Source organism: Ahaetulla prasina, chromosome 18 (assembly GCF_028640845.1).
Source record: "Ahaetulla prasina isolate Xishuangbanna chromosome 18, ASM2864084v1, whole genome shotgun sequence".
NCBI lineage: Eukaryota > Metazoa > Chordata > Lepidosauria > Squamata > Colubridae > Ahaetulla > Ahaetulla prasina.
The window spans coordinates 10777328-10802500 of NC_080556.1; the positions used below are offsets into that span (position 1 = coordinate 10777328).

Sequence of the window (25173 nt, forward strand, 5' to 3'; positions counted from 1 at the left end):
CTCAGCCTGAACCGTCCCTTCCCTTCCCCCGCCCTTCCCAGCCACAGTTTGGGGAAGCCCTTCGCTGACACCGCTCTGCACTCAAAGGGAAAGCAAACGAAGAGAAAGGCCTCACCTGCACCTTCCCAATAATTAGGTTCCCCTCGCACATACGTGCTAGTCGTTCCCGACTCTAGGGGGCGATGCTCATCTCTGTTTCAAAGCCGAAGAGCCAGCACTGTCCGAAGACGTCTCCGTGGTCATGTGGCCGGCATGACTCAACGCCAAAGGCGCACGGAACGCTGTTCCCTTCCCACCAAAGGCGGTCCCTATTTTTCTACTTGCATTTTTACGTGCTTTTGAAACTGCTAGGTTGGCAGAAGCTGGGACAAGTAATGGGAGCTCACCCCGTTACACAGCAGCACTAGGGATTCGAACCGCTGAGCTGCCGACCTTTCTATCGACAAGCTCAGCATCTTAGCCACTGAGCCACCTTGTAAAAAGTAAAAAAAGAAAGCAGGTAAAAAATGCAAGTAGAAAAATAGGGAGCACCTTTGGTGGGAAGGGAACAGCGTTCCGTGCACCTTTGGCATTGAATCATGCTGGCCACATGACCACGGAGACGTCTTCAGACAGTGCTGTGGCTCTTCGGCTTTGAAACAGAGATGAGCACCGCCCCCTAGAGTCGGGAACGACTAGCACGTATGTGCGAGGGGAACTTTTACCTTTTACCTTCCCGATAATTACCTGATTTTCTTTTCTTTAAACGTCTGAGATAACGTGGTCCTTGAACAGGATCCGGAACCTGAGCCCAGCCCTTCAGCCTGAGCTGAGGGTCCCCGTCCCGCCCTTGTCCTGCTCCGTCCCCCCCCCACCTTCCCCCATCGATCATGGTCCCCGAGAGTGTATTCCATGTCTTTGTCCCATCTCTCTCCCTACACCCCCCTTCCGCCAGATTCTTTTCATTTCTAACCCTCCTTTTTATCCCTCGTTTTATAGATTATGATTTTGGAGAAGTCTTTCCTGCAGTGCCGTCCATCCCTACCACAGCATGGGAAGGTGGGACCAGCTCGCCTGGTTTTCCAGTTCCCTCCCCTCCCCCTCCCCCACCCTGCCTCCTCCTCCTCTTGCTGCAGAGCTTCCTGCATGCTGGGCCGCAGGTCTCTTTTAACCCTGAGGGGCCCAAGCAGCCAGACCACCAGGTTCTTCGGTGGCGGGCTCTCGCCAGCTTTAACTGGCTCCTCAGCCCAGGGTATCCGCTGCCCAGTTCCACGGCCTGAGCCGTTCTCCAGGCCCTTCTGGATGCCTAACCGCCTCCTGTAGTTCTGTGGCTTCCATCTCCCAGCATGAACGATCAGTCTTTCTGGTTTGCGCATTAACAAGCTTCCGAGGAACGCTTCTGTGTCGGTGCCAGCGGGTCTCCTCCTAACCTCTTTCTCTCGCCTGTCAGCGCATGGGGGGGAAGGGGTTGAGGGGAAACGGACATTAAGCCACCTGATTTCGCCGCCGCCAATGCTTCTGCCTGCAGCCTCTCTTTCCCAGCAGGGTCCTGGTAGCAATGGTGGCAGCTGCGGCGGCCCCTTTCTCTGCCCTTGCCTCCCTCAGCTCTTGCCCTGCCGTGCCTCTTAAGACGGAGGGCGGGTGGCCTCCGGGGCTCCTAACTCAGCTGCTGAGTAAGTTCCTGCTCCCTCAGCCGGCGATGGGAACTAGGAGAAACAGCAACCGAATGAAAGGGGTGGAAATTTTAAACTGGTTTGTCCCAAAGGTGCTTTTTTTCTTTTTGTTTTTTTTTCCCCCTTTGTTTTATTTTTATTTGGGGATCCGGCCTATGCTGGATACTGGGTCCCACTTGGTGATCCGCCGGGGCAGAAGCTCCTGCGGCAAGTGGTACCCACACAGGCTGAAGCTATGCCTCGACCTGTGCCATTTCATACAGGGCCCCTTTGAGGGCCCTGCCCTGGACAAATCCCGGGCCAGCACTGACGGTGTCTTGAGGACTCCAATCCAGGGGTGAAATGCTCCCGGTTCGGACTGGATCGCCTGATAGCGATAGCCGGTAGCGATGGCAACGGGTGGTTCGGAGAACCGGTATCAAAAATCCCTTCCCCCCCTCCCCCATGCCCAGCTGAACCACGCGATCATCAGAGGTTGGGGTTTTTTTTTTTTACTTTTAAAAGCATTTTTTTCTTCAGGTGAAAAAATGCTTTTAAAAGTAAAAAAAAAAAGCCTCTGACAATCGCGCGACTCAGCTGGGATTATCAGAGCCTTTTAAAAGCATTTTTTACAACTTCCGCTGAAGAGGTTGTAAAAAATGATTTTAAAAGATTAAAAAAAAGGCTCTGACGATCCCAGCTGAGCCGCACGATCATCAGAGCCTTTTTTTTTACTTTTAAAAGCATTTTTTTTACAACCTCTTCAACCAAAGAGGTTGTAAAAAAAATGCTTTTAAAAGGTTCTGGCGATCAGGCAACTCAGCTGGGATCGCCAGAGCCTTTTAAAAGCATTTTTTCTACAACCTCGTCGGCCGAAGAGATTGTAAAAAAAAAACACTTTTTAAATTTTTTTTTTAAAAAAAGTTGGCCACGCCCACCCAGTCACATTACCTCCCCCCCCCAACCATGCCCACAGAACCGGTAATAACAAGTTTTACATTTCACCCCAAAAGAGGCAGCAGCTGCAAGTTGTCGCCACACCCATCATCAACACACACACACACACCCCTCTCAAAGCGTCTTTGGGCAGCGTGGATGATGGTTGCAGCGTCGACATCGCCACCAACCCAGGATCCGACCTGCCGATTCCTCGGCAGCCGTCCCGTTAACCACCACGAGCCGGGACCTTTCGGTACGGCCTCCGGCGGGCGGTAACACCAGCCGAGGGCAAGTCGCTAGTCCCCCGGATTAGATGCTTTTTTTTTTTCTTCTTCAAGAGACCACTGAGTTTCCTTGGTTTTTCTTTCGAAGATGTTTCGCTCTTCCCGCAAGAAGCTTCTTCGGCTCTTCTTTGGGACGACCGTAACTGGGGGGTGACTGAGGGGTGACTGAGAAAAGGGCAGGATATAAATGCTTCAAGTGGTTGTGTTGTCTCAGTGCTCGGTGGAAGGCAGCCTTCCCGGTGGAGAGAGCGCGAGAATTTTGTAATGGAGTCATTGAAGAATTAGAGCCTGCCTCTTGACCCCCACCCACCCACCCACCCACACCCAGCTACTTCCCCACTTGTAAAACTGACCAAGATCCACCGTCCCCTTTCCTGGCTCCCTTCGGCCAAAAGGGGGCCTGGCTCCTGAGGTGGGCAACCTGCTGCTGTTCTTCAGGGCTATCACCAGGGGGCTCTGTGGGGTTCAGCAGAGATCAGGAGCCCCCCCCCCCCATCACTCCCGTGGGTCTGGGCAGGGGGGGACGTCCTCCTCTTCATCGTGCAGAGGCTGTGGAGCAAAGCGCCAGGATGTCACCGTGTGTGAAATCGGGGCAAAATTCCCAGCCCAGGAGCTGTTAAGGTGCAGCTCTGTGCAGGCCGCAAAGATCGTAGGAGTCAGGATTCTGGGGTCCCTCTGCCAGCTGTGAGGATCCTGGAATTTCTTGAGCAAAGTGTGCAAAAGAGCAGCACATGCAACACATCTTCTGAATGGGGACACTGCTGCTCCTGGGAATGGGGAGACCCGGCTGACTTTCCTTCCTTCCTTCCCCTTCCCCTTCCCTTCCCCTCCCTCTTTCCTTCCCTTCCTTTCTTCCTTCCCCTTCCCCTTCCTTTCCTTCCTCCTTCCTTTCTTCCTCTTCCCTTCCCTTCCTTCCTCTTCCCTTTCCTTCCTTCCTTCCTTCCTTCCTTCCTTCCTTCCTTCCTTCCTTCCTTCCTTCCTCTTCCCTTCCTCTTCTCTTCCTTCCTTCCTTCCTTCCTTCCTTCCTTCCTTCCTTCCTCTTCCCTTCCTCTTCTCTTCCTTCCTTTCTTCCCCTTCCCTTCCCTTCCCCTTCCTCTTTCCTTCCTCTTTCCTTCCCTTCCTTTCTTCCTTCCCCTTCCTTCCCTTCCTTTCCTTCCTTCCTTCCTTTCTTCCTCTTCCCTTCCTCTTCCCTTCCTTCCTTCCTCTTCCCCTTCCTTTCCTTCCTTCCTTTCTTCCTCTTTCCTTCCTTTCTTTCTTCCTTCCCCTTCCCCTTCCTTTCCTTCCTTCCTTTCTTCCCTTCCTTCCTTTCTTCCTCTTCCCTTCCTTCCTTTCTTCCTCTTCCCTTCCCTTCCCTCCTTCCTTCCTTCCTTCCTTCCAGAAGGAGACCTGACCGATACGCTCAGCTGTCCACGTTCCGTGGCCTCCGAGTTGAACAGCTGCCGGGCTTCGGCCAAGAGCCCCACCCAGCGCTACAACCCTTTTGACGAGAAGGCAGAAGGGCCGTCATCCGCCGAGAGCACCCCGGTGCACGCTGCCTCGCTGAAGGCCGACCCCGTGCCCGAAGGCACCGATCAGTCTGAGGGCTGCACGGAGCTGGAGGTCATCAGGTTGGTGCAGGGAAGGAGACATCCCCTGATTGCTTGGCCCCTCCTGGCTCTGGCCTCTGCTTGTGGCTCTTGTGGACCACTCCTCTCCTGCTGTGGGAAGTGTGCCAGGGAGCCCACCTTCGTTTGCGGGCACTGAAGCGGAGGGGCCGAAGCAGCTTGCCTGCCTTTGGAGTTGCAAAAATTAGTCTGGGCTCAATGGTCTCCCAGGCCCCATCCAGTTTGAGACTCCTGAGTGGGACCAGATGTCCACCAGCCTACCAGCTGCCCGGCTTGCAGTTGTTCTCTGGGGTGCCCCAGCTAGAGAACTCACTTGCCCCTCTCCCCCTTTCTTGACAGGCTGGCTAAAAAGAAGAAAACGGTCAAGAAGAAGAAAGTGAAATCGGAGGAGGCCCCTGTCCCCTCCCTCCCTGCTCCTGCTGGGGACCAGCCTGTGGGCAAAGAGGCCGGGCGGCCACGGGCCACCCCAGAGTCCGACCTTACGGTCAGCACTGAGGCGCCAGCCCCCCTCTGCCAACTGGGGCTCCGGATCCCCGAAATGAAGGACACGGCCATGGAGCGGGTGGGGCAGGCCCTCAGCAAGGTGATCAACTCGCTGGAGGCGACCGACGGGTGGAGCCGCCCCCTGGAGCCCCCGGACCAGTCCTTTCGGACCGACTTGCCAGGGGACCCCCCTTCGGAAGGGCCATCCCTTGGCAGCTTTGGTCAGGGTCTGCCGGCCCCCATGGACTTCTACCGCTTTACCGTTGAGAGTCCAAACACTCCTGCAACAGGTGGTGGCCACGATGACTCTGCAGGGCATGGTCAACCGCCACATGTTCCTGGTGGCCCTGAAGCTCCTGGAGAAGAGGAAGAAGGAGGAGGAGAGGGGGAGGCTGCTGGGCCAGCCGTAGCCAGCTCGCCAGGAGAAGCAGTGGAGATGGCCAGCGCGGTGGCCCTTAGCAGGCTGAAGGAGGATCGGGCGAGCCCTTCCCCGAGCAGCGCCGAGGACTCCGGGGTGGAAGAGGGGCAGGGCAGTCCGTCGGAGGCTGCCCATCCCTCAGAGTTCAGGTAAGGGCTGGCTCCTCCCTTTGGCCTGAGAGATGGCAATGCTCGACCACCCCTCTTCCAAGGTCACAGCCTGTGTCAGGGTTCCAAGTAATACATCCCTTGCAAGCCAAAACTCCCAAGGCAGGTGAATCCCTCAAAGAATAGCTTTATTGGAAATATCATATTGGCACATATCTGGCTCTTGAAGGGCCCCGTTGGTTTTCACCTAATTAAAAGTAAAAGTTTGCCCCTCAAACCCCAGACAATCAGTCACATGGCCCAATCAAGGCAGCATCTGCTGGTCTGCTGACATCACTCCTCCTCCTCCTCCTCCTCTCGGCCAGGGGTGAGAACGTCCTTGGTTCCCAGGAGAAAGTCTTGGGAAAGTATTTTATTTGGAGTGCACAAGCCCAGCTATCTCGAATCCCGCCCCTCTCGCTCCAGTGTGGCAACACTGAAGCTCCCAAGATGGCTTTGCCCAGGTCAGCTTCAGAGTTGACAGCCTGCTTCCGGCATCCAGTTGGCAGCGGAAGTTGGGACTCGGCACTATTCCGGCGGCATCTCCCCCAGCGTGTGCCAAGAAACTGTTAGGGAGGCTTTTCAGGGCAATTCTACTTAGGACAGTCCCTGCCTCCTCTTCCTCCTCTTCCTTGTCTCTTCAGCATCCTTCACTTGCCAGTCCTCGTATTGAGGGGCTCTCTGAGCTCGGTGGTGTTCTTGCAGATGTTTCATTACCCAAACCAGGTAACATCATCAGTACTAGTAGCATCATCGGTCTAATACCGATAATGTAGCCCAGTGGTAGTCAACCTGATCCCTACCGCCCACTAGTGGGCGTTCCAGCTTCCAGCCGATACCGAAGCACTTTCCTTTTTTTTAATTTAATTGACTTTTTAAAAAATATTAATAGCATTATTTAAAAACATTTTCATTAGGTTTTCATAAAATCCCCCGTGACAATTTAAATTCTCGCTTGGACTACTGTAATGCTCTCTACATGGGGCTCCCCTTGAAGAGCACCCGGAGGCTCCAGTTGGTTCAGAATGCAGCTGCGCAGGTGATAGTGGGAGCCACACGTTGCTCCCATGTAACACCACTCCTGCGCAGTCTGCACTGGCTACCTGTGGTCTTTCGGGTGCCCTTCAAGGTGTTGGTGACTACCTTTAAAGCGCTCCATGGCTTAGGGCCAGGGTACTTACGGGACCGCCTGCTGTTACCGAATACCTCCCACCGACCTGTACGCTCGCACAGAGAGGGACTCCTTAGGGTGCCGTCCGCCAAGCAATGTTGGCTGGTGGCCCCCAGGGAAAGGGCCTTCTCTGTGGGGGCTCCCACCCTTTGGAACGAACTTCCCCCTGGACTTCGGCAACTGCCGGACCTTCGGACTTTCCGCCGCGAGCTGAAGACCTATTTGTTTGTTTGCGCAGGACTGGCATAGGATTTTTTAATGGGATTTTAATTAGTTTTAATATTTTAACATTTTATATTTTATGGGGTTTTATTCTAAATGTTTTAATTTGGCCATTTGTGTAATAAGTTTTTTAAGTATGGTTTTATGTGTATATTGCTGTTGTTTTTTACTATGGCTGTAAACCACCCTGAGTCCTTCGGGAAAGGGCAGTATAAAAATTTAATAAATAATAATAATAAAAATAAAAAATTTCTGAAAATATACTATTTGTATCGCCTGCACATAAGTTTAGTTCACATTATGTAAGTGAAACTAAATGGCGCTATAGTGCGACCGCAAACAAAAGAGCCTCGTCCCAGAATAGCTCGCGCATCTCCCCCCCCCACACCACCCAGCTGTAACAGACAAGCAGAGCTGGTAGCCGGCGGCCCCCCTCCAAACCCAATCCACGATGCGCGAGAGGCATGCGCAGACGACGATACACGGCGCATTACTGTGGAACCGGTGGGTGGTTAGAAAATTTTACTACTAACAGAGATACAAAAGTGGGCGGTAGTATAAAAAGGTTGACTACCCCTGATGTAGCCTATGGTCCTCGGTGGCGCAATGGTTAGAGTGCAGTACTGCCAGCTACTTCTGCTGACTGCCACTGACTGCAATTTAGTTCGAATCTCACCAGGCTCAAGGTTGACTCAGCCTTCCGTCCTTCCAAGGTGGGTAAAATGAGGAGCCAGATTGTTAGGGGCAAGAGGCTGACTCTGTAAACCGCTTAGAGAGGGCTGTAAAGCAGTGTGAAGCGGTCTATAAGTGCTACGGCTATTGCTACTTAGGGTAATGAAATATCTGCCAGAAAACCACCGAGCTTAAAGGTAAAGGTAAAGGTTCCCCTTTAACATACATGCTAGTCGTTCCCAACTCTAGGGGGCGGTGCTCATCTCCGTTTCAAAGCCGAAGAGCCAGTGCTGTCCGAAGACGTCTCCATGGTCATGTGGCCGGCATGACTCAATGCCAAAGGCACATGGAACGCTCTTACCTTCCCACCAAAGGTGGTCCCTATTTTTCTACTTGCATTTTTTTTTACATGCTTTCGAACTGCTAGGTTGGCAGAAGCTGGGACAAGTCACGGGAGCTCACCCCGTTACGTGGCGCTAGGGATTCGAACCGCTGAACTGCCGACCTTTCGATCGACAAGCTCAGCGTCTTAGCCACCGAGCTTAGAGAGCACCAAAGACCCCCTGATTTCAGCCTTGAGCTACCAAGATTCTCCTTTATTACTCCTTGTGTTTTGTAAACGTCGTAAAGGGACATCCAAAATTGACCCTGTATTGCTTTCTCCTTCCTGGTGATCTCTCCAGTTCCATGTGGAGAAAGCCACCTCACGATGGGGGTGAAGGAGGGCAGGGGGCCGGCTGGCTTTCCCTCCTGACCCTCGGCTCGGCCTTCTTTTCCCCTGCAGGGTAGACAACAACCACTTGCTTCTCTTGATGATCCACGTCTTTCGCGAGAACGAGGAGCAGCTCTTTCGGGTAGGTCCGATAGCTGTGAGCGTGTTTCCCCTCTCCCCTGCCCCCCACTCGGGTGAAATGCTCCCGGTTCCGACCGGATCGCCTGATCCAGGAGTGATGGCGGCGGGTGGTTCAGAGAACCGGTAGCAAAAATCCCTCCCCCCACACACACACACATGCCCAGCTGAGCCGCGCGATCATCAGAGGGTTTTTTTTTTCTTTACTTTTAAAAGCATTTTTTCTTCGGCCAAAAAAATGCTTTTAAAATTTAAAAAAAAGCCTCTGATGATCAGGCAACTCAGCTGGAATTGTCAGAACCTTTTAAAAGCATTTTTTCTACAACCTCTTTGGTGAAGAGGCTGTAAAAAATGCTTTTAAAAGGTTCTGCCGATCAGGCAACTCAGCTGGGATCATCAGAACACTTTAAAAGCATGTTTTCTACAACCTCTTCGGCCGAAAAATGCTTTTAAAAGGCTCCTCTTGCGATCCCAGCTGAGTTGCCTGATCATCACCTGACCATTTTAGAAAAAATGTAGAAAAAATGCTTTTAAAAGTAAAAAGAAAAAAAGTTGGCCACAGCCACCCGGTCACATTACCCCACCACCACCAAGCCACGCCCACAAAACCGGTAGTAACAAATTTTACATTTCACCCTTGCCCCCATTCCTGGGGGGGTGGCAAGAGGCTTCAGAAGGGAACCAGGCCTCTCCTCCCATCTAAGGAGAAGCTCTTCTCACATCCCTCTGCTGCGGGTCCAGTAACGGAGGCCTCTCTCTCTCCCGAACAGATGATCCGGATGAGCACAGGGCACATGGAAGGGAACCTCCAGCTTCTTTACCTGCTGCTGACTGACTGTTATATGTACCTCATCCGAAAAGGTAAACCCCTGTGGAAGTGCTGTCGGTAGCCGCCTGCCTCTGAGTGCCGCCTTGAGCCTGTGTTGTGACCCAGGCCCAAGTAGGTAGTAGGAAACTCAGTCCGTGAAAAAACAAACAAACTTTATTCGAACAGCTGAGAATTGCTTCATTCCCAGCGTCGTACAACTCAAATTGAAGCAAATTCCTCCCAACACAAATTCCTCAGTCCTATCACCAACCTTGGTCCAATTAGGCAAACTGCCAAAGGCCTTTCTTGGCAAAAGTTCAGAAGACACCGATACAAAATAAATGCAACAAGACGAAGCTGTCAACATTGTTTTCCGGCAAACAGCCCAAACGCAGTTGCGGGTCTTTTAAGCCTTATGGGAGGAACCAATCATCTCTTGGCCTTACTCCCGAGTCGTCCTCTCTGCTTGAGCTGCTGTTGCCTTCTGGCAGCTCTTCTCATGCGTGCATTAGGAACAGGCTCCTCCTGTTCCTCTGCCTCACTACTGTCAGCCTCTGGAGCCTCTGGAATCCACACCTCTGTCAGGCTACCCCCGACGGCAAATAGGAAAGAATTCACCTTGACTCCATTTGGTATGGAAACAAGTACTTTTACTTTTACAGTCTGGTTAGCAGCCAAGCAAAGCTGGAACTGAGACAAAATATGGCAAACATATCATATCCCCCCAATTGTCCCTCCTCCTCCAGGAGGTCAGGCTGGTCTGGTCCAATGCCAACTCCTTCACGGCCCCTCGTGGTAATCTTCTTCCACAGGTCTCTGGATGTCAGTCAACTCAGGAATGCAGTGTCGGTTAGGAAAGCGCGCGCTGATAACATTCAATCATTAATCACCCCTCCTCCCAGTTATGTCAGCCGACACTAATAATAAGCTCTTTTCCCTTACCCCGGACGGTGGTATGATTCACCTCATGATCCTAAAAGTTTATAATACAGAAATAAACATTTTACATTCTATCTACTGATATAATCATTTAAAAATAAATGAAGAGTGGAGTGGAGGCTGACATTCGGCCCTCCTGCAACAAGGACGTCAGTCCTAGAAAGAAAAAAGAGAAGTTAGGGTTTGTCAGGATATTTTTTATAGAATTGTGCTATTTTTTCCGAGGCATGAACATCTTCTTTGTTCACCCATTCAGCTTGGGATAACGGAAGTGTTTCCAAGAAATAAGATATTGAATTTTATTTCTATGTTTTCTTGAATCTAAAATTTCTTTTATTTCAAAGTGTTGTTCTCCCTCTATGAGAATTGGTATAGGAGGGGGTGTATGGTTAGGACGGAAAGTAGATGTGTGTTCAGGTTTCAGCAAACTCACATGGAAAACGGGGTGGATTCTCCTAAGTGTTTTTGGTAAATCTAGTTGTACCGTCACAGGGTTGATGATTTTTACTATTGGGAAAGGTCCCACATATTTGGGTCCAAGTTTTTTAGATTTCTGAGTGGTTTGAAGATATTTGGTGGAAAGATAAACTTTATCGCCCACTTGATATTTATTCTCAGGGGACCTTTTTTTGTCTGCTTGTTTTTTATGCGCACGGTGAGCGTCGTCGATCGCCTTGCGAGTCATTTTCCATGTGCTTTGTATTTGATCTATCCATTCTGATAAAGAGGAAACAGTAGTTTCTTCCTGTGGGAGTTCCGAGATAGGAACAAAATCTTGGCCTGAAGCTATTTTAAAGGGAGTAAATCCCGTGCTACGAACAACTTTGCTAGAGTCTTTGAGGAGGGTATTTTTGAACATGGAATAAAATGCACTTGTTTGGAGAAAAGGTCAGTCACTACCCATATAACAGTATTGCCGGAACTTTCAGGTAATTCCACTATGAAATCCATGGATATTTCTTTCCATGGGGTTCCTGGTCTGGCTACCGTTTGTAGTAGTCCAGGAGGTTTTCCCGGAGGTCTTTTGGATGATGCACAGACCGGGCAACTTGCCACATATGCTTGAATGTCTTTTTTAAGACTTGGCCACCAAAATTGTCTTTTAAGAAGATGCAAAGTTTTCACAAATCCAAAATGTCCTGCCATCTTGGCATCATGGCATCGTTGTAGGATGGTTTCTCTGAGTGATAGAGGAACATATAGTTTTGTTCCAATCCAAGCTAGTCCATCACGGAGTGTGCATTCATGGGAATGCGTTAAGTACCAGTCATCGGTGTTTAAAGCTTCTTTAAACGATTTGGTTAGTTCATCTGGGAGTGAGGGGTCAGCTTTCGAGTGGCTTCTAGTTATTGCTGGGGCCGCCAACTGTTGCACGGGAAGTATTGGTTGAACCACTTTGGAGTGAGTGCAATTGTATTGGGGTAAACGTGAAAGAGCATCTGCTAAGAAGTTTTTCCCTCCAGGAATATACTGTAAAGTAAAATTAAAGCGGTTAAAATATTGAGTCCAACGGGCTTGTTTAGGCGAAAGTTTTCTAGGAGTCTTTAGCGCTTCCAGATTTTTGTGATCAGTCCAAACTTCAAAAGGATGATTTGAACCTTCTAAGAATTGTCTCCATGTCCGTAGAGCCCAATGAACTGCAAACGCTTCTTTTTCCCAAATAGCCCATCGTCTTTCGGTTTCAGTCAATTTTCGAGAAGTGAAAGCACAGGGTTGTAAATTACCATCAGCATTGTTTTGGAGCAAGACGGCTCCGACTGCTACATCACTTGCATCAGCTTGTATTACAAAAGGAACATCCATGTCAGGGTGCTTTAGAATAGGTTCGGCGGCAAAGAGTCGTTTCAATTTTTCAAATGCTGCTTGACATTCCATTGTCCATTCGAGGGGTAATGATGGTTTGGGTTTCGTCTCTCCTTTAGTTTTTAAGAGGTTAGTGATTGGTAAAGCAATTTGAGCAAAGGAGGGGATGAATTGACGATAGAAATTTGCAAATCCCAAAAAACTTTGGAGCTGTTTTCGTGTGCGTGGGGGGGCCCATTCCAAGACAGCTTTCACTTTTCCTGGATCCATTTCTAACCCGTCAGCCGAGATGCGATATCCTAGGTAGTCTATTTTGGTTTGATGGAAATCACATTTGGATAGCTTGCAATACAGTTCAGCAGATAATAACTTTTTGAGAACTGCTCTTACTAGTTTAATGTGTTCTTCCATAGTTTCTGTATAGATGAGTATGTCGTCAAGGTAGACAAGAACTCCTTTGAACAAATGCTGATGGAGTATTTCATTTATCAGCTGCATAAAAACTGCAGGCGCCCCCTGCAGACCAAAAGGCAGTACTCGAAACTGGAAACACCCTAGTGGACAGTTGAAAGCGGTTTTCCATTCATCCCCCTCCTTTATACGGACTCTGTAATAAGCTTCTCGCAGGTCCAATTTGGTGAAGAACTTCCCCTTCGCTAAGTGTGCTAACATATCTTTCATGAGCGGCATGGGGTATATGTTTTCGGCGCACACAGCGTTCAAATTTCTATAGTCAACTATAAGACGAAATGAGCCGTCTTTCTTTTCGCGGAACATCACAGGTGCGGCCACGCGAGGCCTAGCTGGTTGGATAAAGCCCCGCTCTAGGTTTTTGTCTATGAACTTTCGCAGCTCTCCCAATTCTTTTTGGGTCATGGGGTAAGCTTTTGGTTTTGGAAGTTTTACCCCCGGTAGGATGTCGATGGCACAATCAATAGGCCTATGGGGAGGTAACACGTCTGATGCTTTCTCACTAAAGACTTCCCGCAGGTCCCAGTACTCCTTAGGTATCCTTTCCTCCCCATCTATCCGTTCAACCATTGCCCCCCATTTATCTTGGAGCATGGCCATAGTCTGACTCTTCTTGGAACCCCCTTTTCCTCCTTTTAACGCTTTTGAGCGGAACCGTAAGACTCCCGTTCTCCAGTTAATATGGGGGTTCCATTTCCGCAACCACGACAGTCCTAGTACCAAAGGTTGGTCCATTCCAGGGGCTACTATGAAGTTTAAAATCTCGCGATGGTCTCCAATTTCCATTTCTATGGGCTCTGTTACAAAATGGGCGGGTCCTCCCCCTGCCACACTGCCATCCAACTGGGCAAATGCTATGGGCCTGCTTAGGGTTCTCAACCTTAGTTCCATTTTTTCTACTAGTTCGGGACTGATCATGCACCTAGTACATCCCGAATCTAATAATGCTAACATTTCCCCCTTGTTGCCCGAGGAGGGAACATGCAGGTTGACTGGAATGTCCAAGGGCCCCCGTGCCCAACTCACCAGAAAGTCTTCGTCGGACTCCGATGTGGTTTTGCTGTCATCAGTGTCGGTCGACGCTTCGCGGTCCTCCTGGATGGGCGTGCCCTTCTTGGCAATGCCGTCCTCCATTTTTGCCGGTTTTCGTGCCTTAGCAGTTGGTTTCACTGCTGCCTTCCCACCACCAGGGGTCGTGCTTGGAACCAACTTCACTCGACAGTCGGCTGCCCGATGGCCCTCTTTTCCGCATCTGTAGCACGCAGTCGATCGTTGTCCCCCTCCCTCTGGTCTGGGCGTGTCCCTTGAGGGCCACCCAGGAGAATGGGCCGGGTAAGGTCTTCCAGTGCGCTGCCTTCTGCTACGGTCCTTCGCTAGTTCAATTTCCATCTCCGCTGCCAGGGTATACCAGCCATACAATGTGGTTGGAGACGCCGTGCCGGCACAGTTCATAGAGATCTCCATTCAGGCCCTCTTTGTAAAAGTCGACCAGGATCACCTCCGACCACCCTCTCATCAAGGGACTAGATCACTGAATTCCTGGTATAATCAGCCACCGGTCTCCTCCTTGCCTGATGGTTTTCATTCGACCTTTGGCTTTCTGCTCCGCCAGGGGGTCCTCAAACCTCCTCCTTAGTGCCGTAATAAAATGCTCGTAATTTTGCAGTAGGGGGGAGTGGTTTTTATACAGCGACACAAACCATGCAGCTGCTCTTCCGGTCAAATTATGGGTCACAGCTCTAACTTGTGCTGCCTGTGACCAATAATCTCCCCCCCAGTCTAACATGTGGTCATTCACTATCGCCAGGAACAATTCCAGCTCCTTCGCATCTCCATCAAATTTTTCTAATATGGGGGGAATTTTTGGCTTTTTCCTTCCCCTGCGCGGCCTTGCTTGGTCAGCAGGTGGCGCCCAGCCCCCATCCAATTCAGCTTCCTCTGGGGAGAGAGTTTCTGTCTCTTCAGGAATCTCATCACCCTGGAAATCACCTCTAACGGGCCTCTTTGTAATTTCTTCTTCCCCTCCCCCCTTGGAGGACTGAACAGGGGATTCATACCTTTGGCGAGCAGCTTGCCTTACTTTCACTTCACGAAATAAGCGTAGTGCTTCGTCCAATTGGAGGCTGTCTCTGACTTTCTGCTCCTCAGCCCACTCGGACAAAGTGCGCTGTTTCTCCTTTCTCCTTGTAGTTACTCCAGAGGGAGGTTCCTTGAAATCGGGTTGCCTCCTCTCTTCTTCCAACTGCATTATCTCCAGCTCAGGGCTAAAACTGACAGAAGAAATACCTCCGGACGCCTCCCCCAGTTCAGCCGGCAGCAGGCCTTCTATCACCTTTGGGTTTTCTTCCCCCCCGGTATTGCGATTGCAATCCTGGTTGGTAGACATGATGTGAGTTCCAGCTTAATGTCAGGCTACCCCCGACGGCAAATAGGAAAGAATTCACCTTGACTCCATTTGGTATGGAAACAAGTACTTTTACTTTTACAGTCTGGTTAGCAGCCAAGCAAAGCTGGAACTGAGACAAAATATGGCAAACATATCATATCCCCCCAATTGTCCCTCCTCCTCCAGGAGGTCAGGCTGGTCTGGTCCAATGCCAACTCCTTCACGGCCCCTCGTGGTAATCTTCTTCCACAGGTCTCTGGATGTCAGTCAACTCAGGAATGCAGTGTCGGTTAGGAAAGCGCGCGCTGATAACATTCAATCATTAATCACCCCTCCTCCCAGTTATGTCAGCCGACACTAATAATAAGCTCTTTTCCCTTACCCCGGGCGGTGGTATGATTCACCTCATGATCCTAAAAGTTTATAATACAGAAATAAACATTTTACATTCTATCTACTGATATAATCATTTAAAAATAAATGAAGAGTGGAGTGGAGGCTGACAACCTCACTCCCAGATGGCCCTGGCCCCACCTCAGCCTCTTCACTATCTGCCAGCTCCATAGCTGACTCTGCGCACTGTTTCTCCCATCCCCAGGAGCTGCCGAGAAGCCTTACATGGTGGAGGAGGCTGTGTCCTATAATGAGCTGGACTACATCTCTGTGAGTTGCGGAGGGCTGCTGGGTGGGTGGGGCTGTGTGGGCACACGGGGCCATCCCTCCAGAAGGCTTCTCCCCAGGGCTGGTATTCACTTACCTTCGCTACCAGTTCGTAAAGGTGAGCCCACTATGGGTGCTTCCACGCATGCGCGGAACAACAAAAACGTGAATAAATGGGACATGATTATGTCCAAGCGGGTGGGCAGAGCGTCCCGTAGCCATCACTACTGGTTCGCCCGAACCGGATGGAACCAGCTGAATACCACCACTGCTGCTTCCCTAGACAAGACCAGCGGCCTTAAATTCCTGGGCCCGGAGGAAGGGGCAGCCCCTCGCCCCTATCTTGCAGGGGCTGAGCCTTCCCCTCCCAGAAGCCAAGGGGTTAGGGTGCCTTCCCAATGTCCTTTGCTTTTTCCGGCAGGTGGGTCTGGATCAGCAAACGGTGACCTTGGTCTGCACCAACCGTCGGAAGCAGTTCTTGCTGGACACGGCGGATGCTACCCTGACTGAGTAAGGGCTGGGCGGGCCTCGTCTCCCCCAGTAACAACTTCTGGGATGGCGAGAGATGCCGCCCAGAGAATGCCGACTAGTATGTCGTGGTGGCGTAGTGGTTTAGAGTGCAGTATTGCAGGCTACTTCTGCTGACTGCCGGCCGCCTGCAATATGGCAGCTTGAATCTCACCAGGCTCAAGGTTGACTCAGCCTTCCATCCTTCCGAGGTGGGTTAAATAAGGACCCATATTGTTGGGGGAAATAAGCTGACTCTGTAAAACTGCTTAAAGAGGGCTACGAAGCACTGTGAAGCGGTATATAGAATAGAATAGAATTTTTTATTGGCCAAGTGTGATTGGACACGCAAGGAATTTGTCTTTGGTGAATACGCTCTCAGTGTACATAAAGGAAAAGATACATTCGTCAAGAATCGTAAGGTACAACACTTGATGATAGTCATAGGGAACAAATAAGCCATGGAATCATATTAGGAAACAGTCAATATAAATCATAAGGATTGCCAGCAACAAGTTATAGTCATACAGTCATAAGTGGGAGGAGATGGGTGATGGGAACGATGAGAAGAATAATAGTAGTGCAGATTCAGTAAATAGTTTGACAGTGTTGAGGGAATTATTTGTTTAGCAGAGTGATGGCCTTCGGGAAAAAACTGTTCTTGTGTCTAGTTGTTCTGGTGTGCAGTGCTGTGTAGCGTCGTTTTGAGGGTAGGAGTTGAAACAGTTTATTTCCAGGATGCGAGGGATCTGCAAATATTTTCACGGCCCTCTTCTTGACTCGTGCAGTATATAAGTCCTCAAACTATAAGCCTAAATGCTATTGCTGTTTATTTAGAAAAATTTATATTGCCACCTACTCACACATGGTGACTTAAGGCGGCTTACAAAGGATATAAAAACACCATATAAAAGAAATAAAAAGAATAAAAAGGACAATAATAAAATAACACCCCCCCCACACACACACACACTCCAACAACTAGTACCGTATTTTTCAGAGTATAAGATGCATCTTAGTTTTTGGGGAGGAAAATAAGACAAAAAGCTGATTGGCAGGTGGATCAGCCTCCCAGAATACCCCCAATCAGCTGTTCCCAGAGGTGAATTTTAGAAATAGGTTCTTTGGTTGTGAGCTCGGTGCCTTGCTTTTTTTTCTGCCCTCTGAAACTTCTGAAACTCAGAAAAAAACTTTTTTTCCTGCCTCTGAAAGCCTCCAAAACAACTTCAGAAAAAAAAATCCTCTGAAGCTCTGTTTGGAGGCTTTTTTTCTGAAGCTCTGTTTGGGGGCTTCTTTTCTGAGGCTTCGTTTCTGATGCTTTTTTCAGCCTCTGAAACCTCCGTTTGAGAAGCTGGGCGGGGCTACATTCGGAGAATAAGACGCACCCAGATTTTCACCCTCTTTTTTGGGGGGGGGAAAAGGTGCGTCTTATACTCCGAAAAATACGGTAGTGTTGTTCTGTGCGGAAGGGGGGGAATAATTTTCATAATTGAGTGTCTCCCCTCCCCCCTCACTTCCTCTCTCTTGTAGTAAACCCTGTGCTCAATCCAGCCCCTCCCCTCCTTTGGTGGGGGGTGGGGTGTTTCCCTAATTCCCCTCTCCCTGCAGGTTCTTCCTGGCCTGCCTGAAGTCCGCCATGATCAAAGGCTGCCGCGAGCCGCCGTACCCCAGTATCCTGACCGACGCCACCATGGAGAAACTGGCGCTGGCCAAATTTGTGGCTCAGGAATCCAAGCAGGAGGTGGGTCTTCGAAGCTCACAAGGAATCTAGCCGCCCCAGGCAGCCTTCTCTTTGAGGGATGCACCAGCCCTGCCTTCATTCGGGGCGGGGGGGGGGCGGCGGCACAAAGGCCAACCTGGGGGTTTGGGGCAGTGGCTCCTTTTGGGGGCTCAGAGCCTGGCTAAGCGGCTGACTGCCTTTGGTAGATCTCGGAAGTGGTGGTCCACTTCTATGGCCTCGTTCACTGGGAAGACCCCACGGATGAGAACCCCGGCCCACCTTCGTCTCACTACGTGGCCGCGGAAAACTGCATCGTCAAGGAAGGTGTGCTGAATTACAAGGCAGGAACCAATTACCTGGGCAAGGAAGTCTGGAAGCCGTGCTTTGTGGTGCTCAGGTGAGGAGGATGCGGCCGGGGCCCGAAGGAAGGTTGGCTAGACTCAGGTTCCCTTTTTTTTAAAAAAAAAATGTTGTTATTAATTGTTATTGAAGTAAAAACCGTAAGAGAAAATATAATAAATAGAAATGGTAACTAGCGAAAGACGAAATAGAAACGATACGCCTGCCTCAGAGTTCTGTTTTCTGTGGATATGTTACTTGGAACTGTTAAGGATAGTCTTGTCTCACAACCGATGTTGTGGGCTAGTACCCTATGAGTTTACGCACGAAAACGACTGAGAATGCTTGTGGACAATAACAGTTAACATACAAACAAACTGGGTTTTGGTAATATTTTACTTTTAGGAAAAAACAAAATTATAGTCCAAAGACAATCCAAGTCTTACACATATAAAGTGAGATAAAAATCAGTCCAGGGATATTTTTCAAATAAAAAGTCTTCTTACCAGTTGTAGAAAAATACAATAAAACAGATCTTCTTTAGTTTCATTCAGGAACATAGTTCAATATAAAAAACAGTCAATAAATACTAAAGAAGCAATAAATAGCCATGATCAAGCAATGATCATGCATAGAGATCAAGTATAGAGTTACAGGATATCGGCAGGTAAAATGGTGTAGGGTTCACACAAACCATAATTCAACTTTCTTTGAGTACATTGGCTACAGAGCTCAGCCAATCAGGATGCATGATGGTGCAACCAAGTTTTTAAAGCTACGTAATACTTTTAGCTACAAACACAACAATGTTGGTTTATATATTTCCTGACCAACTAGTTGGGCAATAACAATTCCTAACAGGAACCCTGACAGCCACGTTAATACCATAATGAGCCTCATTCCAACTGTCTGGTCCCTTCGCAGCTTGTCGAATTTGATCACTTGATGCAAAGATTGCAGAAGTCAAATCCCAAAATCTTCAACCAAAAACTGTCTACTATTGACCTCCTCACCCCATTCCTAAAAGGACTATAAGGGGCATGCATAAGAGCACCAGCGTGCCTACCGTTCCTGTCCTAATGTTCCCTTTCATTATATCAAATTAATATAGTTGATGCATATTTTTTACTTATATATATTTTTTTCTTCAAGATATGTTGTTTTATCTATGACAATTGTTTGTGTATACTGTTGTGACAAAAAGAAATAAAAAAAAAAAGTTCGTCCTCGAAAGGTTTATAGAAAGAGACTCGTAAACCCTCTGATCCAGCTGCTTTCCTGATTTTGACCTTCTTTATAGCTTTACCGACATGTTCATAGAGATCTGTTCATTAAAGCTTTTCTGTTTTTCGGTGATCTTTGGTAAATTTTGCTTCCTTACAGCAAGTATTCGTCAGCCTTTTTGCCTGGACGATGGTTACATTAATTTAGAGTAACATTGCTGACATGTTCTTTGCATCTTGATCCGATGTTACGGTATTTCCATCGAGTGGTTTTGACATCTTTAAAGTCAGCTAATTTTACCTTCCTTTCTTTTACTGTCATCAGAGACAACTGCTCTTTTAAGAATTTAATATGTAGTGAAATGATCTTTTTGGAAAGTTTGTTTATCACTTTATAAAACCCTAGTTAGGACCACACCTGGAATACTGCAGCCAGTTTTGGTCACCTTTTACTACGAAAAAGACGTTGAGACTTTGGAAAAAGTTCAGAGAAGAGCAACTAAGATGATCAAAGGCCTGGAGACTAAAACATAGGAAGAACGGCTGCAGGATTTGGGTTTGGCTAGTGTAGAGAAAAGAAGAAATAGGTCTGACGTCATAGCAGTCTTCCAGTATTTGAGGGGCTGCCACAAAGAAGAGTGGGTCAAATTATTCTCCAAAGCACCAGAGGGCAGGACAAGAAAGAATGAGTGGAAACTAATCAAAGAAAGGAGCAACCTGGAATTAAGGAGCAACATCCTAACAGTGAGGACAATTAACCAGTGGAACTGCTTGCCACCAGAAATCGTGGGAACTCCATCACTGGAGATTTTTAAGAAGAAACTAGACAGCCATTTATCTAAAATATACAAATAGAATGAGACTATTGCCTTATACACTGTAAGCCGCCCTGAGTCTTCGGAGAAGGGCGGGATATAAATGTAATTTTTTTTAAAAAATAGTATAGGTTCTCCTACTTGAGCAGGGGGCTGGACTAGAAGATCTCCAAGGTCCCTTCTAGATTCTATTTGATTCTATTTTATTTCTCTTCTCTTCTATTCCTATTCCTATTCCTAATGTCAAGGTTCCAGAAAAACCTCTTCTGCATAAAAAAACCTCAGAAGCCATTGTTTTTCAGAGTTCTTTACTAGCATGAGGAAACTGGCACACGATGAGTGAAATTCCAAAACTGAACTTCCGGATTCTTTTCCCAGTTATACAAACCCCAAGAGTCCCACCCCCCTGACCCCTTTGATGGTCACATGGTCCCACGTTCTCCCAGTTCATTCGAATACCTTCTCGCCACTCTTCCTGCAGATGTGAACACCATCCGACCTTGACCGCTTGAAGAATGTCACCATACCCCTCAACCTCCCTTCTTCCCCTCAGGGGAAAAATGTGGCAGCGTCTGGAACCCTAAAGTCTAGTATGGTTTCCAGGCCTGACAGGCGTCCCCCCTTGGAAAAGAAGCTATATCCTAGGAAAGAAAACAAAGAGTTGATAAAGAAGAATGTCAGTGGTCCACACTTCCCTTCTACCCCCCCCCTCCCCTCTCCAAGAGGTTTTTTAGGTTTGTCAGGGAAAGTGTCATGAAATTGTTTAATCAAATTGTCTGCATTTACTTTCCAACTTTTGACCCAAGTAGATTCAGATAATGGATATCCCTTCCAGTGGACTAAATATTGTAATTGACCTCTGTATAGTCTAGAGTCAAGGATTTTCTTGATTTCATAGTGGGTTTCACCTTGGATTATCAAGGGTGGTGGGGGAGCGGCAGGTTGAGGTCTCAGACCAGACTGTCTAGCAGGTTTCCAGGCCTGACACCTATTCCTATTCCTTATTCTATTCTATTCCTATTCCTAATTCAGTTCAATTCTATTCCTATTCCTATTCCTAATTCTATTCTGTTCTATTCCTATTCCTATTCCTATTCCTAATTCTATTCTATTCTATTCTATTCTATTCTATTTCTTATTCTATTCTATTCTATTCACCTATGTCTTCTCTTGTGTTTTTTTTGAGTTTGCTGTTCTGCTATATGAAAAGTCTCCTTTGTAAAAGTTATAGTTGCCTCCCAAACTGTTCTTATATCTGTACCTTCGCCGTGTTAATGTTTCTGGAGTGATACCCTTTTGTGTCAGTTGCTCTAACGAACGACTTCCTTCGCCTTGGTTTGCACCTTTTCTGATGGTCGCCATCTTTTCAATGTACAGCCCCAGAGTTAACTTTGGGCTGGACTCTGGTTCTTGGTGACAGCGTAAGGGGGCCTGTTCTGCCCTTTTAAGAGGACAGAGAGAGCATTTAATTTGCATACTCGTGTGCTAATTCAAAGGGGACACAGTGGCTCAGGGGCTAGGATGTTGAGCTTGTCGATCGAAAGGTCGACAGCTCAGCAGTTCGAATCCCTAGTGCTGCCGTGTAACGGGGTGAGCTCCCGTTACTTGTCCCAGCTTCTGCCAACCTAGCAGTTTTGAAAGCACCTAAAAATTGGGCCGTAATAGCTCAGGCTGGTAAGAAGCCTGTTATTAGAACACAATAGCATGCAATTACTGCAGGTTCAAGCCCAGCCCAAGGTTGACTCAGCCTTCCATCCTTTATAAGGTAGGTAAAATGAGGACCCAGATTGTTGGGGGGGCAATAAGTTGACTTTGTAAAAATATACAAATAGAATGAGACTATTGCCTTATACACTGTAAGCCACCCTGAGTCTTCGGAGAAGGGCGGGATATAAATGTAAACAAAAAAAAAAATGCAAGTAGAAAAAATAGGGACCACCTTTGGTGGGAAGGGAACAGTGTTCTGTGCGCCTTTGGGGTTGAGTCATGCCGGCCACATGACCACGGAGACGTCTTCGGACAGCGCTGGCTCTTCGGCTTGGAAACGGAGATGAGCACCGCCCCTTAGAGTCAGCAACGACTAGCATGTATATGCGAGGGGAATCTTTACCTTTACTATGCTAATTCAAAGTTCCCCTGCTTTGAACTGTTGAGGGGCCCTTTCCCAGCAGCTGTTTCTGTCTTCCCTCCGCAGCAACGGCATCTTGTACCAGTACCCAGACCGGACAGACATCACTCCGCTGCTGTCTGTGAATATGGGGTGAGTCCCAAATGGGGCAGGCTCTCAGGGCCTCTCCCCCCCCACACCCCCAACTCTGGTCCCTCTGTCTCATTTGCCACAAACTCTGCCCCTTGCAGGGGGGAGCAGTGCGGCGGGTGCCGAAGGTCAAGTGCGACGGATCGGCCCCACTCCTTCCAAGTCATTTTGACCGAGCGCCCTTCCTTGGAGCTGAGCGCAGAAAATGAAGAGGAGATGGCCGATTGGATGCAGTTCTTATGCCAGGCGGTCTCCCAAGGGGTAAGATCCTCCTTGGGCTTGGGGGCCACAAGGGACGGTGGGGTCCCCGCGGCTCCTGTGCTGCCTGGTGACTGGAAGGGAGGACAGGAGCAGGGCCCTCTCACCCTCAGGAGCTCCAAAGGTGGTTTGGCCCTCCTTCCCACCCAGGTCATCCCCCAGGGCGTGGTCCCTGCACCCTGCGTCCCCTGCTGCCTGGTGGTGACGGAGCAGAAACTGTTCACCTGCCACGAGGACTGCCAGACCAGCTTCTTCCGCTCACTGGCCACCGCTGAGCTGGCGGAGGTGGCTTCCGTCTCTACGGAGCCCGGTCGGGAATACTGTCTACTGGTGAGTCTTCAGGAGGAAGAGGCAGCATATTCCTTGTGCTCTAGGGGCTCCCTTGGGACTTTGCCAGGCCTGGGGCTCGTCTGGTGCAGCTTGTTAAGTGAGGCTCTCAGCCAGGAGTGAAATCCAGCAGGTTCTGGGAAACCCGTAGCGGAAATTTTGACCAGTTCGGAGAACCAAAAAATATCATGGGGATTTTGCAGTATCCTTCCCCTGCCGCACCCACCAAGCCACGCCCACAGAACTGGTCGTAAAAAAAATGGAATTTCACCACTGCTCTCGGCCCTCCTGCGCCAGGAAGCCCAGGGTCCCACATAGCATTCTTCTTCTACCCCTTTAGGAGTTTGCCCAGGAGCAGAAGCAGTACGTGCCCCCGTGGGTCCTCTATTTCAGCTGCCCTGCAGAATTGGAGCGGTTCCTGCTGGCGCTGGACGCTGTGTGGAAGACCACCTACCAGGTTGGCTGGTCATGCGGCGGGGCGGCCTGGCTCTGCAGACAGGGGGGGGGAGCCAGACGATAGGCGGCCCCGTCTCCCCCTCACGGCTGTTTTTGCCCCGCTGTGTCGGCAGGTGGACCTTCTTCACAAGCCTCTCGAGGACAGCTCCGTCAGGAAGAAATGCGAGGATGCGCTGAGCTTGATCCACAGCACGTGGCAGCGCAGTGACAGCCTGTGTCGTGGCCGGGCTTCCCGGGACCCCTGGTGTTAGCCTCCCAGGAGGCGAAGAACGGCCTGATCCCACCAGGCGGAAGCATGGCGGGCGCACGAGGGGCGGGGGGACCTGAGGCGGGAGGGGTGTGGGCCTCGCTTGCTTCAGACACTCCACGAGCCCAACCCCAAACCCGGGGGGTCTGTTTGCTACCGCTGCTATTGACTCCGTCTCGCGCACCGGTTGGTTATACGACGTCTTTGTGCCAAGGGTGGGCTGCCCGCGCTGCATCTCGGTAGGGATCCTGGGTACAAGAGGGAGTGGGGAAGCAGGAGCTCCGGGCCGCTCCAGGGTGCGACGGGTCCAGGAGACGGAGGAATGGCTGCGGAGAAGAAGGGTGAGCTTAGGGTGCCAGTGGGGAGGGGCTTCTGCAGAAGGTGGAGTCATTAGGCTGGCAGCTGTCCGTCTTTTAGAGCTAGAGCCCAGCCTGCGTCCCCGTCCCTGTCGCCCGCATGTGTTACTTCTGTTCAAGTCTGGCAACCAGCCTTACGCGACTTCCTGGTCCCTGGTTTGCCCTCCTCAGCTTCTGTGCTACCTGCCATGGCCCCCTCCGTGCTCCCCCCCCCACCGCCACTGAGCTCAGAAGGAGCCGCCAGGGCTCCCCCTGCCTCTCGCCTCGCCCTGGTCCCTGGCAGCAGAGCCTCTGGTGGGGGATCGGGCAGCAGGCTCGGAGAGGGCGGGGGGGAGAATGGCTCCCGCCGCTTGGAGTTGAGGGTCCTTCTGTTGGGTGGGGGGGCAACAGCTCACAGGGCTTTCTGCGCAGAGACAGACCGCCCAATCTTTGGGGTCTGGGTTCTAGTTTGGCAGTTTAATCTTTCAAACAGTCGGGTTAGTTGTAGTTGCCTTTTTGGTTTTGGTTTTTTGGTTTGTTTTTTTTTAAAAAAGCTTTTCTTATTTTTAGACTCTTAACTTTAACGAACGAGAGACCTGCTAATGTACTGTATGTGTTCCCGCAGGGGCCTTTCCCCAGGAGAGGCCTCAGGGGCACTGCGTGCCTGGATACACCTGGCCACGGCCCTTCTAATAAAGGCAACTTGGCGATACACAACGTTGCGCGCCTGCCTGCTCGGCCGCCTCCCGTTTTGCCACCCTGAGACTTCGGCCGGCGTCCGGGGCCTCCCGCTGGGCTCGGCCTGGGCCTCGCTTGCCACCGAGCACCAGAGATGGGTAGGAGCTTCTCATGGAGGGTCACAGGAAGCGACTTCCAAAGACCGACATTTTTCAGCCTCTTGCTCTCAGAGCTCTCAGGTCCTCAGATCCACTTCCTACAGCCGTGCCCTGCAGAGGTGCCCGCCCAAGACCCTGGCCTAGCCCAGAGCCCATGTCCAAGATCTTCAAGGTTGACTCAGCCTTCCGTCCTTCCGAGTTGGGTCAAACGAGGACCCTGATTGTTGAGGGAAAGAGGCTGACTCTGTAAACCGCTTAGAGAGGGCTGTGAAGCGGTATGTAAGTCTTAAGTGCTATTGCTATTCCTTCCTTCTTTCCGCCCATCCACCCATCCATGTGCACAGTGGTTAGAATGCAGCATTGCAA

The 25173-nt window shown here is 49.8% G+C and overlaps 2 protein-coding genes across 5 annotated transcripts in view; one reads left to right on the forward strand and one right to left on the reverse strand.

Annotated features, from left to right (window-relative positions):
* The window catches only part of PLEKHM2 (pleckstrin homology and RUN domain containing M2), a 40403-nt gene extending 15715 nt beyond the window's left edge, over positions 1-24688 (forward strand). For 2 of the 4 annotated variants that reach the window (XM_058161475.1, XM_058161477.1), the window contains exons 7-20: positions 979-1038; positions 4233-4461; positions 4798-5508; positions 8355-8424; positions 9191-9281; positions 15426-15490; positions 15909-15997; positions 17603-17735; positions 17921-18111; positions 22286-22351; positions 22450-22609; positions 22757-22936; positions 23274-23390; positions 23503-24688. In XM_058161475.1, the coding sequence (XP_058017458.1) occupies positions 979-1038; positions 4233-4461; positions 4798-5508; positions 8355-8424; positions 9191-9281; positions 15426-15490; positions 15909-15997; positions 17603-17735; positions 17921-18111; positions 22286-22351; positions 22450-22609; positions 22757-22936; positions 23274-23390; positions 23503-23640 (2300 nt within the window). In that variant the 3' untranslated portion in view covers positions 23641-24688. The remainder of the gene's footprint in view (positions 1-978; positions 1039-4232; positions 4462-4797; positions 5509-8354; positions 8425-9190; positions 9282-15425; positions 15491-15908; positions 15998-17602; positions 17736-17920; positions 18112-22285; positions 22352-22449; positions 22610-22756; positions 22937-23273; positions 23391-23502) is intronic. The other 2 variants (XM_058161476.1, XM_058161478.1) reach the window with 2 other exon arrangements.
* LOC131187241 (probable ATP-dependent RNA helicase vasa-like) lies at positions 9297-13862 on the reverse strand. The gene is made up of 2 exons (XM_058161503.1): positions 13468-13862; positions 9297-10323 (listed from the first exon to the last, which is right to left on the reverse strand). Exons 1-2 carry the CDS (start codon positions 13828-13830, stop codon positions 10318-10320), a joined length of 369 nt encoding a protein of 122 aa, XP_058017486.1. The 5' UTR covers positions 13831-13862; the 3' UTR covers positions 9297-10317.
* Positions 24689-25173: the final 485 nt, after the last annotated feature.